General features: G+C 43.6%; 1 protein-coding gene across 1 annotated transcript; it reads left to right on the forward strand.

The window, feature by feature from the left end:
* Window positions 1–939: 939 nt before the first annotated feature.
* On the forward strand, window positions 940–9,408 carry Atp6v1g1 (ATPase H+ transporting V1 subunit G1). The gene is made up of 3 exons (XM_046451916.2): window positions 940–1,101; window positions 4,829–4,929; window positions 8,622–9,408. Exons 1-3 carry the CDS (start codon window positions 1,020–1,022, stop codon window positions 8,793–8,795), a joined length of 357 nt encoding a protein of 118 aa, XP_046307872.1. The 5' UTR covers window positions 940–1,019; the 3' UTR covers window positions 8,796–9,408.
* The last annotated feature ends 7,835 nt before the right edge of the window (window positions 9,409–17,243 follow it).

Here is a 17,243-nt window from a genome sequence, read left to right on the forward strand (position 1 = left end):
TTGCCATTCTTCTGCCTCAGTCGCTGGGATTGCTTGCTGAGATCACAAGCCTGGCCACCACAAATGGCATTCGGCTTCATTTTAAATGTGCCACTTCACTGGGAGAGCCTTCACATCCCCTTCTGCATCCTCCTCCTCTTTGTAAAGCAGCTCGTGTATTTCTTTCGTGACTTTACTACGGTTTGTCATTGTCTACGCATTTTACTTAACCTGTCTTTTGTCTGTAAACTGTGAGCTCCATCAGAGGACTTTGTCAACCTCTCTGCTGTGGCCTCACTACCAATCATGCTGGACATTCATTTATCATTTATGGAAAACAGTGCAGTCCTTTCCTGAACTCGGTTCAGAAAGGGGCAGTGACCCGTCGGAAAATCCACTCTGCAGATTACTAATGGACTTGGCTCCAACCCCTTCCACCAGTACCACCTTGTGGGGCTGGGGATGGAACCCAGAGCCTCACTGCCTGCTAAGGAAGCGCTCTACCACTGAGCTATGTTCCCAGTTCACTGTAGGGACCTACTTCACCCCGGGACTCCTTCCCCAAAACTAGCAAGAATTTTCCTAAAGTGCTCCTAAATAGACTGTAGGAAATTTCCAGAAAGGCAGAGAGTAGACCGGCAGTAGAGCAGTGTGGAAAGTAGGAAAAAGTGATATTCTTTGGCTATGAACTTTAATGTGGGCATACTAGTAAGGGAATAGAGCAATCACAACAGAGCAGTGCGACTACAAGGACCTCCTGACAGAATTTGTCGATCGATGGGCCCGGACCTCGGAAGAGAGCCCTGACATCGCGCAGGCGCAGTTGCGGCGCTCCATTTAGGCTCCTCCTCCCCGCCCCATCCTGCGTGAGCCCAGGACTTCCAAACCGTCAGCTGACGCGACGCTGCTGGGGTCACGTGACGACGGGGTGGGGGCGCCGTCTCAAGGCGCAGGCGCAGAGCTTGGGCGGTGGGTCAGCTGACCCGGGGGGCCGTGGCTTTAGTTAGGCCGTTTGCCTGGCCCTCTGAGTCGCCGCAGCCATGGCCAGCCAGTCGCAGGGGATCCAGCAGCTGCTGCAGGCGGAGAAGCGGGCCGCAGAGAAGGTGTCGGAGGCCCGCAAGCGTAAGTCTCAGGGCCCGCCGCCAGGCGAGGGTGGAAGCTGGTGGAGGCCGCGGGCCGCGGGAGTGGGAGGCGGCTGAGGCCCGAGCTGCGAGGAACGGGGTCACTGTCGCGGCCCTTTGAGTGGAGCCGAGGCTCAGGAAGGCCTGGGTGTCGATGTGGGGTAGTAAATGGGGTGGGGGCCTGGGTGTCGATGTGGGGTAGTAAATGGGGTGGGGACACGGTATGGATTTCCGTCCTTCTGGGGATCAAGGCGTGGGCCGTCCAGACTCTCTCCCCTCCCACCTGCGCCTCTGGAAGGCTCCGGCCCAGTGAAGGGAGCCACCATCCACAGGATCGCTCAGACTCCAAACCCGAGTTTTATTCCTTATTGGTCACGTTTAGTCGTAGTCGCCAAGATATGTCTGTCCGTTCCCTTTTCCCCCATCTCTTCCACCAGTATCTTGAGAACCACAACTTCTTTGAGGCCTCTGTAGCAGCCTAACTCGTTCATTCCTTTTTTTTTTTTTTTTTTTTTTTTTTAATTTAATGCGGCTAGTAAGCGCCAGCACAGTATGGGTGCAGCACCATCATGGTATTCCACCTACTCGCGAAGGAAGCAGATATTGGATAGGGTCATTGCTGGTAAGTGGAAGTGTAGAGTTGCTCAGGAGTTTAACAGGTGCCTTTGGTCTACACTGAGGAATGGAAGAAGCCAGTGCTATACTGTGTACTCACTCCGGACTTCAGTCATCCGTGTAAAATGCAAACGTGACTGCCCCACCACGTTTCCAATCAACAAATGTCCAGTGGCAGCAGAATAAAGCCCAGATTCCCTAATGGGTTGGAGGTAGCGTTTCTGGATCTTGCTTTTGTGTTCTTGCCAGCTCTCACTTTGGGTACTCACTTTGTTTTTTTTTTTTTTTTTAATATTTATTTATTTTTTTTTAGTTTTTTCAGTGGACACAACATCTTTGTTTGTATGTGGTGCTGAGGATCAAACCCGGGCCGCACGCATGCCAGGCTAGCGTGCTACCTTTTGAGCCACATCCCCAGCCCCTGGGTACTCACTTTGAGTTACTCTCCTTCCGTCACAGGGGAGCGGTTTGATTCCTTTAAGACAACTTCGTTTTTACCTGCTAGCTTTGCATAGGTCTTCTGATTGGAAGAATCTTTTCCCATCCCCCCTCCCCCTTTTCTTTTCTGTTAGTTTCCTTTATTTATTTATTTATTCTTTGTTATCTTCCTTTAGACCTCAACATTTAGTCAGCAGTTCTTCCTGGAAGCCTTTCCTGATTCATCTTCCAGCGGATGAGACTAGGAGTCCCTTGCAAGTGCTTATTTCTGTCATAGGAGTGCAGTAACCTATGTATGCACATGGCTCAAACACAAGACTAAGTTCTGTGAAGTGGGGACTGTGTTTAATTTAGCTTTATCCCCATTTTTCATCTGAAGCAAAGATGTGTCTGCTCCCATTTTACAGATTGTAAAATGAGGCTGTGAGAAATGATTTGACTACATGCTGGAAAGCAGCATAGTTGAAGTTTAGAGGCCTCCTTTCCTATGCCAGGGTAAAAGTACCAAGAAATTACTTTGAGTAATTCCTTAGAGTTTGTTTTAGTATAAGACTCTGATAGCCCACCTCCAAGTGCATTTCAAGCATGGATGTGGGGAGGATTATGATACTCTTTATTTCCTAGGAAATGCTTTTTTTCCTAGGGTGCTAGGGCTGGAAAGAAGCTCCTGGCACTGCTTTGGTGACTGGAAGTTTTGTGTTCTTTGTAGTATAATTTCAGTCATGCCCTTGAAACAGTATTTCCAGAATGACTTCTTTAGAGTTTGTCTAGTGAGTCTCTCAGGAACAGAAGTTTATTTATTGGGAAGCATGGGAGGCTATTTAGGGGAAGTGCAGGGACAAATACTTGGAAAATGGTAAGAATAGCTGACTGAGTTCTTTGGATGTAGGAGGTCATGTTTTACATCTTTCTCTACTGTTAAGCCTGGTGCAAGGTCTTGTATCTCTGAGAGCTCTTATTTGCTGAATATGTTTGTTTTAAGTGACAAATACACATTTTAAAATGTTATCAATAGTGCTTTGAAATTTGAAAAAAAAAATTTCTGGATCTGTGACTAAGGTTGGCTTGCTCATTTAAGAGTTGGGAAGAGGTAGCACATGATGTAAAATAAAATGATTTCATGAAGTCATTGGTTTGGACCTTAAAATTAAAAAAAAAATGTGTTGTGGTTTAATCTCATTGGGGTGCTGAAAGTCAGAAATGGTATTAAGTGATTATTCAGGAAGCCCTGGGAGTTGGGAGTGATATACTGTGAAATGAGGTGGAGCTACTTCATAAAGTTTGGGCCATAAATGTTTTGTAGCTTATTGGTTTGGAAGATGTTTTTGGCTTTGAAATATGGCTCACTATACTTATGGGGAGAATATGTGTGAAGGATTGAGGTTCAGGTGAATTGAAGCCTACAGTAGTAAGCCCAAAATAGTACTGTTGTAAATAGAAACTTGCAGAAATAGTTTAGAGAGACTTGTTAATTGTTTCAGACTATGGAATGTTGATGTCATTGGGTCATTACAGGTCCAGGGTTGTGTTCTTAATCAGTAGCTGGATAAATCAGTTTCATTCCTCCCCATAGCTTAACTGGGCTGGACAGTTGATACTACCGAGATATATATAATAGCTTAGTTTTAGATGCAGGGTGTTGTCTTTTGCCCCGAATTATATAAACACTGGTTGATAATCTGGGACTGCCTTCTTTTTTTTTTTTTAATTCCTTCTGGGTATCCAAGAAGCTTGGTGAGCAGCTAGTCAAAACAAACAGTATGTGTTAGCTAGACTTGTGATCTGTTTTCACATAGGTTCTAACAACTTAGAGGTTTTTTTCCAGCTGTATATTAAACTGCTGACTCCTGGAGACCAGAACCCCTGGTTCCCCTGGCCTCTCAGCTCCTCCTGCTGTTTCACTCCCCACTCAGCCTTCTTTCCACTCAGTACTTTGCTTACTTCCTTGCTACAAGTATGGTTTTTAGTTTCCAGTGTTACATCATCTGTTTCATTAGTTATATTTTAGTTTGATGTCCCTTGGGAATATATTAGCCTCTTCTGTAAGCTCCTAAGCAGAGCTCCAGTTGCCATCAGCAAGTTAGGTGTTTACTTCTTGGGCAGAGAAAGAGTTCCTCAGAGAGCTAATGCCACCCATCTTTTTTTTTTTTTTTTTTAAAGACAAGGTCTTTCTCTTGCCCAGGCTGGTCTTAAACTCCTGAACTCAAGTGATCCTGTCTCCTGTCTCAGCCTACCAAGTAGCTGGGACCATAAGCATGTGCTATCATGTCTGGCTTTATGTTGGTTCTTAGTAGTTGAGATTGAGAAAATATTCTGACACATCTTATTTTTATTTCCCCTGTCATTTTTATGGGATGTAGTTATGGAAGACCCCCCCCCCCCCCAATTCCAGGGGATCAAACCCATTGCCTTGGGCATGCTAGGCAAATACTCTACCACTGAGCTTCACTGAATCTCAGCCAATGAAGGCATTCCTTTTTGTCTGATCACTTATAACCTGTAGAAGGCAGAAACCTAAACTGTTAGTTCTGAATTCCGCCTTTCCTATGTATACCTCTTGGGGCTGTGCCTTAAGTTTTTTTCTGTTCACTGTTAAAATTCACCATCTCAGTGTCCACTTGCTTTTTTACTTGTCTTTTAACATTTCCTGATGTAGCTTTCTCCTTTGAAAACAGGAAAGAATCGGAGGCTGAAGCAGGCCAAAGAAGAAGCTCAGGCTGAAATTGAACAGTACCGCCTGCAGAGGGAGAAAGAGTTCAAGGCCAAGGAAGCTGCGGTGGGTCCTGTTTCTTCACGTTTTTTCTTTAATTTCCTGCCCCCCCCCCCCCCCCCCACACACACACACTCTAAAAGTAATTCTTCATGGCTTAGATAGAGATTCTAATTCTGGTAGTTTTAAAAATTTAATTATTGTATTTTATTTACTTACTTACTTGTTTATTTTTTTTTTCTTGTGCTGGGGATCAAACCCTGGATCTTGCTGCTAGCAGGTACTCATGCCACTGAGCCATACCTGGAGCCCATAATTTTCTTTTAATTTCTTTCTCTCTTTTTTCTTTCTTTTCTTTTTTTTTTTTTTTTGATACTAGAGATTGAACCTATATCCCCAGTCTTTATTATTTTTTATTTTGATACAGGGTCTTGCAAAGTTGCTGAGACTGTCCTCAAACTGGCAGACTTCCTGTCTTTAGGTCCCCAGTTGTAGGGCCTTGCTGAGATTACAGGCACGCACCACTGTGTGCCTGGCTTGAATGTTTTGTTGGATATTCAGGCTGAATCTTTTAAGATGATCAGTTTTATCTATTTAGTTTTTTTTTTTTAACATTGACTCCTCATCTTCATTTATTCAGTCATTTATCAAGTAATCTGTTAAACAGTTAACATGTACCAAGTGGTATGCTGGGTGCTGGGGGATCAGCAGTAATTAGAAATAACATGGTCCTTGCCCTCATGGAGCTTAGCTTACTGTATGAGAGACTCAATAATAAAATGCAAGTCATGCAGACATAATAGCTGTGAAAAGTACTGTGATGATCATGAACATAAATGGAATGGAGCCCCCATTAGTAAAGTACGTAGAGATTATCTACAACCAGCATGGACTTCTGTGATGCATGCAGTCATGGTACAAAACCAGATCTCAGCAATACAAAGGATGCAAGGAAAATTCTATAAAGGGGAATGAATGGAGGAGAATTTCACAGTGAAAAGAAATGCTGCCAGGATTCTCAGATCCAGGTAGCAGAAAAAACACAATTCAAACTGCTTCACAATTTATTGGCCTATATAATTAAAGACCCAGATGAAAGACTCTGATCCAGGAGCTTAAATAATGCCTCAGGACTCTTTTCTATCTCTCAACTCTGCCTCTGCCTCTGCCTGCTTCATTTTCACATTCTGCACTGGCTCCCAGTAGTTTGAGGTACACACTCTTCCAGGTCCAAGTCTAGGGAGTCAAGGCAGATGCCTTCCTCCTAGCATTGAGATACAAAGTTGCAGTCATCTTTGCACTGGGAAGTTACAGAGCTTTTAAGCTTAAAACTGTTTTTCTGATGGGGCTGATTATTACTGCAAGTTGTCAGCACACAAAATAATCATCTTCTGTTTCAGATCAGCCATCTTGTGTCCATATTTTTACCTTTAGTGCTACAGTTGCTTATGGAGGTGGTATCAGTGTTACATTGTAAAGCACAAGCTGTGTGTTTTTCTTAGCAGTGTTCTATGGTAACAGTATTCTATGACAATTTACTGGAGCTTGGCATAATACAATTTATATTTGTGGAACAGAGGTAATGTTTTTTTCCCCTATAATCCTGTGTAAAAATATAAGCTGTTAAGTATTTCAGCTAAGCAGTTATGAAACAGTTTATTTCTGTATTATAAACACTCATAGTATGAAGAGTCCTAAGTTTGAACTTGGAAGACTTTGAGTTTGAATCTTTGTATATTCATTTTGCCTTTTGAGCCTTAGTTTCCCAATTTCTAAAAAGTAGGTTGATTGCTTCCTCAATAGGTTCTGGAGAGAAGTAATGTGCAAGAGTGCTTTGAAAACTAATATTATACAAACATGAAGGGATATTGTTGTTAGCTTATATATATGTGTATCTTAATAAAATGATGCAAGAGAAGATTAGGCAGTGAAAAATGTCAAAATTAGGTTCTCCGGAACCTGATTGGTCAAGTTATGGTAAGTAGGTATGGCAGTTAACAAAAAGCCAACTATATTTTAAAGACTAAAGAAAGTAAAAGGAGGGCTGGGGCTGTAGCTCAGTGGCAAAGCGCTTGCCTAGCATGTGTGAGGCACTGGGTTCCATCCTCAGCACCACATAAAAATTAACAAAATAAAGGCATTCTGTCCATCTATAACTACAAAAAAAAAAAAAAAAAGAAAGAAAGTAAGTAAAAGGAAACTCACAAATCAGTATGTGTTAGTTTGTGAATAGAAGAACTGAATAGTTAACCCTGGTGTCATGGCATACACCTGTAATCCCAGCAACTACAAAGGCTGGGACAGGAGGATCACAAATTCGAGGCCAGCCTCAGCAATTTAGCAAAACCCTGTCTTAAAATAAAATGAGGAAAAAGGAAAAAAAAAAAAAAATGCTGGGCATGGGCACTCTGGGTTCAATCCTCAGTACCAATAAAAAAAAAAAAAAGTGGGGCGGGTGGGGGAAGAATAGTTAAGATACATACTTATAAAAAAGAGCACCAATGAGAAATTAGTTTCCCTCTCACCTAGCCTTGGATCCTCCTCAAAGCAAGTCACTGCTGGTGGTGTTTTTGTTTGGTATTGGAGATTGAATCCAGGAGCACTTTACCACTGAGTGACATCCCCAGCCCTGCCACTTACCATTTTAAGTTTTATTTCTGAGGCTGGCCTCAAACTTCCAATCCTCCTGCCTCACACTCTTTTTTGTTTTCTTTTGGGTATATTTGAAAGAACAGCTGTCATATTCATGTCAAATTCAATTGGTGAATTTGCTGAACTTTAGAGTTAAAACATCAGTGGTGGTAAACCTCCTTGTATATTCCTCTTAAGTTTTATCTTCCTTGTGTTTATTATAGTTTTTTTTTTTTTTTAAAAAAAAAACAACATAATGCTTCCCACTTTTTAAAACCACAGCAAAAATATATGAATACTAATTACACTGATACTATGTCTTGCTTCTCCTCTCCCTTAACTGCATATTTTGCAGTTCATTTCATATTGCTGAGCAGTATTCTCTTCCATTTGTTTGTTTATTTAGTGTGTGTGTGTGTGTGGTAGTAAAGATTGAACCCAGGGGCACTCTTATTACTGAGCTACAGTCCTTTTTTTTTTTGGTGGTTCTGGGGATTGAACTCAGGGCCTTGTGCATGCAAGGCAAGCACTCAACCAACTGAGCTATATCCCCAGCCCCCGCTCCCCCCCCGCCAGTCCTCTTTTTTTTTTTCATTTTGAGACAGGATCTCACTACGTTACAGAGGTGAGCCACAAACTTGTGATCCTCTTATGTCGCTGGGATTACACCTTGCACTATTCTGCCTGGCTAACAGTATTCTGTTGTGTAGAAGCTCTGTGATTTAACCAGTCCTTGGTTGTTGAGTCTTTCTGTTTGGAACTCCTGGGCTCAAGTGATCCTCCTACCTCCTAAGATGCTAGGATCCCAGGTCTGTGCCACCATGCCTGTAGCATTGAGTCTTTAGGTTGATTCTAGTCTTTAGTTAAGGCTATATGATGGACCTTGGAGAAGTGTGGCTGTGTCTTTGGGGTGACTTCCTGGCAGTGGAGCTGCTCTGCAGCTTGCTTTCTGCTGGATGTAGTTCCCTGTTAACTCTGCGTGGGAAGGCCTGTTTCCTCACCTGGTCTTCAGTCGCAGGGTCACAGCACCTACTACTGATTTATTCATTGATGTGCTTGGGTTTCTCCAGAAGTTAGCTCATTGCTTACTGAATGGTATTCCCTGTGTTGTTACATCTCCGCTCCAGGCACTGGGATCCCATGGCAGCTGCAGCACTGAAGTGGAGAAGGAGACCCAGGAAAAGATGACCATCCTGCAAACCTACTTCCGGCAGAACAGGGACGAAGTCTTGGATAATCTCTTGGCTTTTGTCTGCGACATCCGACCAGAAATCCATGAAAACTACCGCATAAATGGATAGGAGAAAGAAGCACCTATTCCCTGGTTAGCACTTCAGAACGTGAAGTGCCTTGAGGAATGTGGAGCTTTAGCAGAGCCTGGGTTCTGTTCTTAGAAAGGCATTAAATTATTTCTCTATGATATAGTAGGTCCCTTTTGGAGAGTAGCAAATCTAGCTTCTTTGTACAGCCTTAGTCCTTATCCAAAGGTGTCATCTTTTTACCTCATCCTTCTTAGGAATTTACTGAGTATGTGTTGTTGTTTTCCTATGCCTTCTAGCTCAAGCAATGGATGTATCAATGTTGACTTTTTCTTTCTTAGATCTAGTAGAAAAAAAACAATTCTTTGAAGAAAGAAAGGGATTAAATAATTTTTTTCCCTTATACTTTCTTGAAGGTCAGGGGCTTTATCTATGAAAAAGTAGTAAATAGTTATTTGTAACTTGTCTGAAGCAGCAGCCAGCCTTAAAGTCGTCCATTCTGACTAAGGATTAGAACAATGAATACTAACATACTTGTTTGGGCTGCTGTTAGTTTATTTTAATCAAAATTATTAGATGATAGGACTCAAGAATTTGTTACATGTTATTATTTGGTGTGATGATAATCATTTAAAAGTAAAGACTTTGCCATACATTTTACCTCTTCTGGTTCATCCTTTTTGATAATGCAAAATACACTTTGGCCCAGATGTTGTGTGAAATTTCACCAGGAAATTAACATAGGCATCACATTTACATACATAATTAGAAAACATTCAAGGTGTACGTTTTTAGCAGGGAGAAAATTACTCATGATTTCACCTTCTAACTGTTCTTGATAAATAACAAGGAGTCTGGTGTTTGCCTTTTCTTTGAGGGACCTGTGGTGGGTCCCTTGGGCAAGTTACTGAGCACCTTTCTTTCCTGGTGGGCTAAATGATGTGGGAAATACTGTAGTGACTTCATTAGCTCTTAAGAGTTGAATGCCCTGTGCCCTGTGTAAGCTGACAATCTTTCTTTGTTTGCAGAATAATTTCTGAGGTAGAGACAGTTGAAACAGAACATAGGGGGATTTCCTTGCTTATTCTAAAACAGTATGAAATAAGTTGATGGTATTTTTTAAAAAAGTCTCAAGTGCTTCAGGATGATTAAATCTTAGGCCACTTCTCTCTAGTTACTATTCCAATTTCTCTGTTCCTTTTTAGAGTTGAAGGCCTCAGAAGGGTTTACTGTATGAGCTTTTCAATTTTGTTTAAAATACTGTTTAAAATACTCCAGTCTTGCTGAAACTGTCAGATCCAGCAGTGACGTCCGTATTGAGAAATACATGCTTTTCCTGCTTGATCTTCAGTCAAGTTTTGACCACTTCTCCCTTGGATCATTTTCTTTGCTTCCGTTATGCAATGGTGTGCTTCTTCTAGTTTCTTCCTGATTGCTCATTTCTTCCCAAGGTTGTGTGTTTGGACTTCTCTACATTTCCTTGGTGAGAACACCTTTATTTCATTTCATTTCTTTCATTCTTATGTATTTATTTTTGTGGTATGGGGATTGACCTTGGGGGCTCTATCACTGAGCTACACCCTTTTAAAATTTTATTTTGAGACAGTGTCTTTCTAAGTTGTTGAGGCTGGCCTTGGAACTTGAGAACCTCCTGCGGCAACCTCCCAAGTCACTGGGATTACAGGCCTTCACCACCATGCCTGGTTCTCATTTCGAGGATTAAAATACGTTATGTTGAAGATTTACATATTTATCCCATTTTTCTCGAACTCCAGTCTTCAAATTGCATATTTGACATTTAGACCTGGGTGTCTAATAAACATCTCCATTTTAACATGTTCCAAACTGTACTCAAGTTTGTTAAGGCCTCATGCTTGGCATTGCTGAGCATAGCAGTTCTAACCTCCACTTATACCTCCGCCAATACAGATTTCCCAGTGGAAGAATGTGAATCAACACTTATATTCACTGGTTTGAAGCCCTCCCCACCTTTTTGGTGCTTTTTCACATGCTAGGCAAGTACTGTATCACCCGAGCTGCCCACCCCCCTTAGACCCATTTTTTTTTTTTTTTAACCTTGTCCTCAATATGTTGATGGATTAGTAGGGTTGAGCCAAGCAGATCAGTATTGCTACTCACAAGCTAAAAGGGGAATATTTCAAGAGGAGTGTGCTGGTTAGACAAAAGTTAAAGAGTTGACTGACCTAACTGATTTGAAAAGTGAACATAGGAGGTGTGATTGTGAGGAGGAGAGGTGTGGGGGTCGCTGATGGAGCCGCTGGCTGGAGGGAAGTGGTAGCATGTTTAAATGCTGGAAGGGAGGGAAAAGAGAATTGAGAAGGTCTGGGAAGAGTGAGGTCCCAGAGTGGTATAAAGTCCTTGAGATCCAGTACGTAGGTAGACAGATTCATTGTAGTTCTCAGTCCTGGTTATTCCCCAGGGAACTGGTAGGTGCTCTGGTCCTTCCTAGTCCGTTGAATCTCTGGGGGTGGGGCCTGAGCTAAGGTTTTCTTAAAACCCTTGGGAATTCTCAGAGAAAGGGCTTATGTTATGGTCTTCCCTGAGAAATTGGCATCTGTAAGGCACTTTACCAGAGAGCAGAGAGGGTGAGGCAGGCGTGGTGGTGATTATGTGGAATGAACTTGAGTATACCTATACAGATCAGTGTGTGATTTGTTCCACCTGGGTAAAAAAGGCTAGAAAGGACATACAAGTGCCTATAAGCAGAGTATATCTGGAAGTAGAAGAAATGTCAGAAGAATGTTTATCTCTGGAAAAGGAGGTAGGGTCAGGGCCTCAAAGGGAGGCTTTTTATTTTTATGCATTTAATCCACAGTAGGGCTGTTGAGCAGAGACCCTATTCTCTAGCCACTAAATGCCAGTAAGGGACTCTCCAGTTGTGACAAACAAAAATGCCCCCAGACGGTGCCAAATATCCCTAGGATCCAAAAGTGTCCCCAGACTAGAACTATTCTAAAGCAAAAAGAAAATGATAAATACAAAAACCAAAGCACTACATATGGTGCCTGAATATTCCAGGTGCTCAGCAAATGCTTCCTTAGTTAACAGTACAACAGAGGTTTGTTTCTTGCCAAGGATGATGTAAGTTGGGTAGCATCAAGGAACCTTGGTAGCTTTACCATCTCAGCACATCATTTTCATGATTGCAGAGATGGGAAGAAAAAGTTGACACAGACATCAACTCTTGTATGCTGCAGCCCTTAAATGACACATGACACTTGCTCTTAGCCCATTGACCAATGTGAGTGATGTGACCAACCTAATTGAAAGGAAGACTGTGCAATAAGGGGGGACTATGGACATTCAGGGAGTAAAAATTGTTGCTTCTATCCCTCTTTTTCTTTTTTATGGTGCTAGGATCTTGCACAGGTTAGGTCCTCTACCACTGAGTTACACCCATTAGCTTTCTATCTACCAGCTAGTGTTCTAGAAACTTCTGCATTTATACTAACCAACTGAATCCTCAGCGACTCTTACTGGATTTGAGGCAGAGAGGGGTTAAGGAAGCAGCCCAAGGACGCGCAGTGGAAGAGCCAAGTTTCCTTAGCATCTTTAGAGTCTCTGCATGCTTTCAGGACTACGCTTCGTAACTGTTCCTTCACTGTATCTCATCCATGTGGTTCTTGACCTCCAGTTTCTGAATGGATGCTCCTGAATTGCACATTGGGCAGTTCTACAGTTGCCTGGAGTGGAGGGTGTTCCTAGTATTGCTTGTTACAAGCCTAAAAACTGACCATTCGAGCTGGGCGTAATGGTGCACGCCTGTGATCACAGCCAGCAGCTCAGGAGGCTGAGGTAGGAGGATGGTGAGTTCAAAGCCAGCCTCAGCAAAAGTGAGGTGCTAAGCAACTCAGTGAGACCCTGTCTCTGGATAAAATACAGAATAGGGATGGGGATGTGGCTCAGTGGCTGCGTGCCCCTGAGTTCAATCCCCAGTAACCCACCCCCCCATCCCCCCAAAAAAGAAAAAAAAACCTACCATTCCATTCCGTGCCATGGCTCAGACTTACTCAAGTTCTTCCTGATGGACAGCATAAAATAGCTTACAGTAAGGCATTGTGCAACCTTGTGGGTAACATCTTACACAAATTCCCTGAATAGCCACTCCCATCACTGATAGGGGAAAAACTTGAGAAAGGTGAAGTAACTCATCAGAGGCCCCTAATCAAATCTCTGCATGTGTCTAGTGAGGGAGGCTTATTGTGTTCTGAGCACTTCAATTTCGGAATTTTAGTTTTGCAGTACTGGAGATTAACCCAGGACCTTGCACATTTTAGGAAAGCACTCTGCCACTGACCTACATCCCTATGTTCTGGGCACTTTATACAGCCCTGCAGGTTAGGCATTATAATTCTACTTCTCTGGATGGGGAAATTGAGGCCCAGAGGCTTAGAGGATATTTAAGGTCACAGAGCAAAGAAGTGTCAGTCTGATGTCAAGGGCAGCCTGCAGGTTGCAAGCAAAAACTTGCCTTGTTTGCTGGGTGTGGTGGTATTTGCCTGTAATACCAGCTACTGTAGGGGCTGAGGCAGGAGGATCACAAGTTCAAGGCCAGCTCGAGTAATTTAGGGTGACTGTCTCAAAATAGAGAGTACTTGCCTAGCATGTGGGCTGGAGGCACTGGTTCAGCTCTAGCACCAGAAAAACAAAACTTACCGTGCTCTGTCTGAGGCTGTGGGGTACTGAGCTTCCTCTAACCCTGATGAGCTTCTGGGACTGGTTGAGTGAGGCCTGCAACTAACATTCTGCTTTTCTTTTTCATTCTGGCCTATTTGGCCTTTCTACTCAAGAAGATTGATGGTGCTGGAAGTCAACTTCAGTCGTCTGATGGAAAGGATGTGCTTTGATGATTTCTACAGGGCCCTCATTTTTCACCTTTTATTTTTTCCTTTCCTTCAGAGATAATCTGGCAGGTGTCAGAGTGTTTTCCTCCTGTCGACTGATCTCTCGTCACTTCAGTGAAATGACTGACTGAAATAGCTTCCATACAAGCAGGCAGTTCTAGTTTTGCTTTTGTTTCTCTTCCCTGAGCAAATAGGCAGGTCTTAAGAGACCGGCTAGGCACGCTGTTTACTGAATGTTTTGGCCAGTCTAGTGGTTTGGGGAGAGGAAGCTGACAGATCATGATGTCAACATCTGCCTTCTCTGGCTTTTAACTTTAAATGACACTGACTGGCTCCTAGGTCAAGTGTGAAGTGAAGGCCATGGTTTACTGTGTTTGTGGGGATGATTGATGGGGAGGGGTAGGCTTGGAGAATCGGGGGACAGGCAACCCCCCTTTCTTCTTGAAAATAATTTATAAAGGGAAGAGTGGCAATGTTTTAGAACAGATGGCAGCAGTTGAAGATCAGGAGAGGAGCTGGCTGGGGTGCAGGGTGCATGATTGGGTTGCCTACTGTTGTCTTATGTTCTTTTTTTTTTTTAAGAGAGAGTGAGAGAGAGGGAGAGAGAGAGAATTTTAATATTTATTTTTTAGTATTTGGCGGACACAACATCTTTGTATGTGGTGCTGAGGATCGAACCCTGGCCGCACGCATGCCAGGCGAGCACGCGCTACTGCTTGAGCCACATCCCCAGCCCTTGTCTTATGTTTTTAAGGATGAGAAAACAATCTAGTTCTCTAGTTAAAAGCTCAATTTCCTTTTTTGTATTATTATTATTATTATTTGAGTTTTGGGAATTGATCCCAGCGGATCCTGTGCATGCTGGCAAGCACTCTATCACTGAACTACATCCCCAGCCCTTTATATTTTGAGACAGTTTCTCACTAAGTTGCTGAGGCTGGCCTCAGACTTGGGATCCTACTGTCTCAGACGCCTGAGAAGCTGGGATTATGGGTGTGTGCCACTGTGCCCAGCCCAGTTACCTTCTGTTGTCCTTCCCTTCTCTCCCAATGCTCCACCCTACCCTTTATTCCTGTCCCTGGCACTTATCTTTCTGTATATAGTGTAGAAACAGACCCTTGACACCCCCTGGATGGATTGTTGGCCTTCTGACAGGAATTCAGAGTCATTTTTCTTCTGGTTTTGACACAGTTTTCTAATAACCAGCATGTGATTTGTGTTAACCCCAGCACACCTCCTGACAAGGACAGCTGTGTGTTTGAGTCCCAAGCTCTCAGGTGCTGTCAACCTACATCATGGATATCCTGGAGATGAATTCATTATTTGGTGATGTGAATTCCAGGAATTGAAATGGATCTCATGGAGTCACTAGCCATAGAAGTTTCTTTAAGACACATTTTTGGAAATAATTTTTAAGTAGTTCACATTGAAGAACATCCATAACAATTCAAGGTGCTTTATATTCATAACTTAATTCTCTCACCACCTCTCTGAGGTAGATATTATTTTTTCTATTTTATAATGAGACTGAAGCTTAGAGAGATCAAGTCGATTGCACAAGGTCACAGCTAATTAGTGCCAAAGCTTGTATTTGAACCTGGGTATGCTTGACTTCCTAGCCTGAATTGCTGTATGATTTAGTTCAGTTTGTACAGGCTGTGGCTACGTTTCGTGTCAAGTGATGTTTTTAAAAGTCAGTGAATATGTAATTGGCAGACCAATTCCAAAACACAAGATCTAGTTTTTGATCTTTGCCTTTCACATACTCACCCAACAGTCCTGAGGCTCCCTCCTCTACCATCTGCTGCAACAATTTAAGGTTCTGCCAGGCTGGAAAGAAATTCATTCTGTTACTTCATCCAGGTTGCCAAGTAGTGTTGGCTGCTAGTCCTCAGACAGGAGTCTGTAGCCCTTGCTGTAAACACAGCAGGGAGAGGAGAGCCTTCTGAGAAGAGTGGCTAAGGCTGGGGCTCCTGGTTATTTGGATTTGCCTGTAGTTGAGGCCCTTCTAATTTCATTGTGTGTGTTCATTCCCTGCAGCAGATGCATTTAACACCTGCTGAGGGCAGAGTGCTGGGACAGCTCTGCCCAAGGGCAGCAGCAGCCTGTGTCCAAAAGGTTCATTCTCTTTTTGGGAAAGGAGAAGTGTCAATGACCACACCATGTGAGAGGATATAGGTGTAGGTTAGATGAGTGAGAAGAGGGACTGCCTGGGTCAGGAAAGGGCTAAGCCCTGAGAATGAGCTGGTTAGTCAGGTGCTGAGGTGGGGATAGGGTTTGGAGATAACCTTCCAGATGGACAGGGGATGGCAACCACAGAACTGGAAGTGAGAGAGAACATGAGGTGTAGGAGGAACTGAGAGACTGTGATCCTGGAGCTTCGGGTATTGAGGGACTTGGTGGGGAGGGTGGGTAAAGGTCAGTTCTGGGTAGGCTGGGGTGGGGAGCAGCTTGAGATCACCACAAAGGCCCTTGTGAGTCCATCAAGCTGTTGTAGCTGACAGCTGACGTCGGCTTTCCAACTTTGGGATTTTATTGCCCTTTCTCCATTCTACACGGAGCTCCCACTCCCTCTGGGCATAGTGCCAGGATTGTCACATGCAGGAGGTTCAGGGATGCAACACACACGATGCCTTGCTTGCCAAGAATGCACCTCACTTTTATGGACTACATTCTGCTCGGCACCTCGCCATTTCAGACTCCCACTTGGGCAGGCAGTATCTCCCTTCCATAAAGAGATTGAAGTTCACCTGTCAGTTATTAGAGCCTGGTTGGCTGGCTCTTCTGTCTCTGTGGTGTGGACGCTGATGTGTCAACATGAATCATGGTGAAGTGACCAGCAGTAAGGATGAAGTGTGAAGGCAGCCCGGCCAGAAGCACCAGAGGACTAGCTCTGGCCTTATGGAGGGGGTAGGCCTTAGGCCTTGGCGGAGAGGCAGGGTTTAGCGAGATGGGGATCCTCGTTGCAGGATCCCTTTCAACATCCTATCAGCATTTAGTAAAGCTCCTACATCCTTGGGTCACTTCTTTCCATGCCCCTAAATTGCTCACTACTGTCCAATATAATGCCTATATAATTCAGCAGGTACTCAATGCCAGTTTTATTATTTTATTTTTATGTGGTGCTGAGGATTGAACCCAGTGCCTCACACATGCTAGGCGAGCGCTCTACCACTGAGCCACAGCCCCAGACCAAATGATGATTGATACTTCTTTTTATTTTTATTTTTTTGTGGTGCTGGGGATTAGAACCCAGGGCCTTGTGCATGCAAGGCAAGCATTCTACCAACTGAGCTATATCCCCAGCCCCCAATGCCAAAAATAAATTAACTGCATGTTTAGCAGCCCACTGCCTGGACCCTCACTTGCCTGGTGAATGAGGGAGCCTGGGAGCTGTCTGTCTGACATTTAGGTTTTCAAGTTCAGCTCCCTGCCTCCAGGCACTCTGCTTCTGGGCTGGCTGAACTTGCAGCCAGTAGTCCTGTGGTCTGAGGGTCCCCCCAACAATCTGACAGCATCTGCTGAAATTAAAAATGTGTGGAAACCCCCCTGTAGAAATGCAGGCTGTGGCGTGCCTGCAACAATGTGACCTTGAGCATCCAGCACATTCAGTCAGCAGGAGAGA

The sequence above is a fragment of the Marmota monax genome, unplaced genomic scaffold, assembly GCF_021218885.2.
Source record: "Marmota monax isolate L192 unplaced genomic scaffold, Marmota_monax_Labrador192_F-V1.1 WCK01_AAM20220418_F8-fsc00020, whole genome shotgun sequence".
In the NCBI taxonomy this organism is placed as follows: Eukaryota; Metazoa; Chordata; class Mammalia; order Rodentia; family Sciuridae; genus Marmota; species Marmota monax.

Excerpts from the sequence above, each read along its gene's own strand:
- Atp6v1g1 (XM_046451916.2), top strand. The coding sequence starts at position 1,020 with ATGGCCAGCCAGTCGCAGGGGATCCAGCAGCTGCTGCAGGCGGAGAAG. Across the intron at positions 1,102-4,828 it reads GGTGTCGGAGGCCCGCAAGC|GAAAGAATCGGAGGCTGAAG; the intron begins GTAAGTCTCAGG and ends CTTTGAAAACAG. Across the intron at positions 4,930-8,621 it reads TCAAGGCCAAGGAAGCTGCG|GCACTGGGATCCCATGGCAG; the intron begins GTGGGTCCTGTT and ends TCTCCGCTCCAG.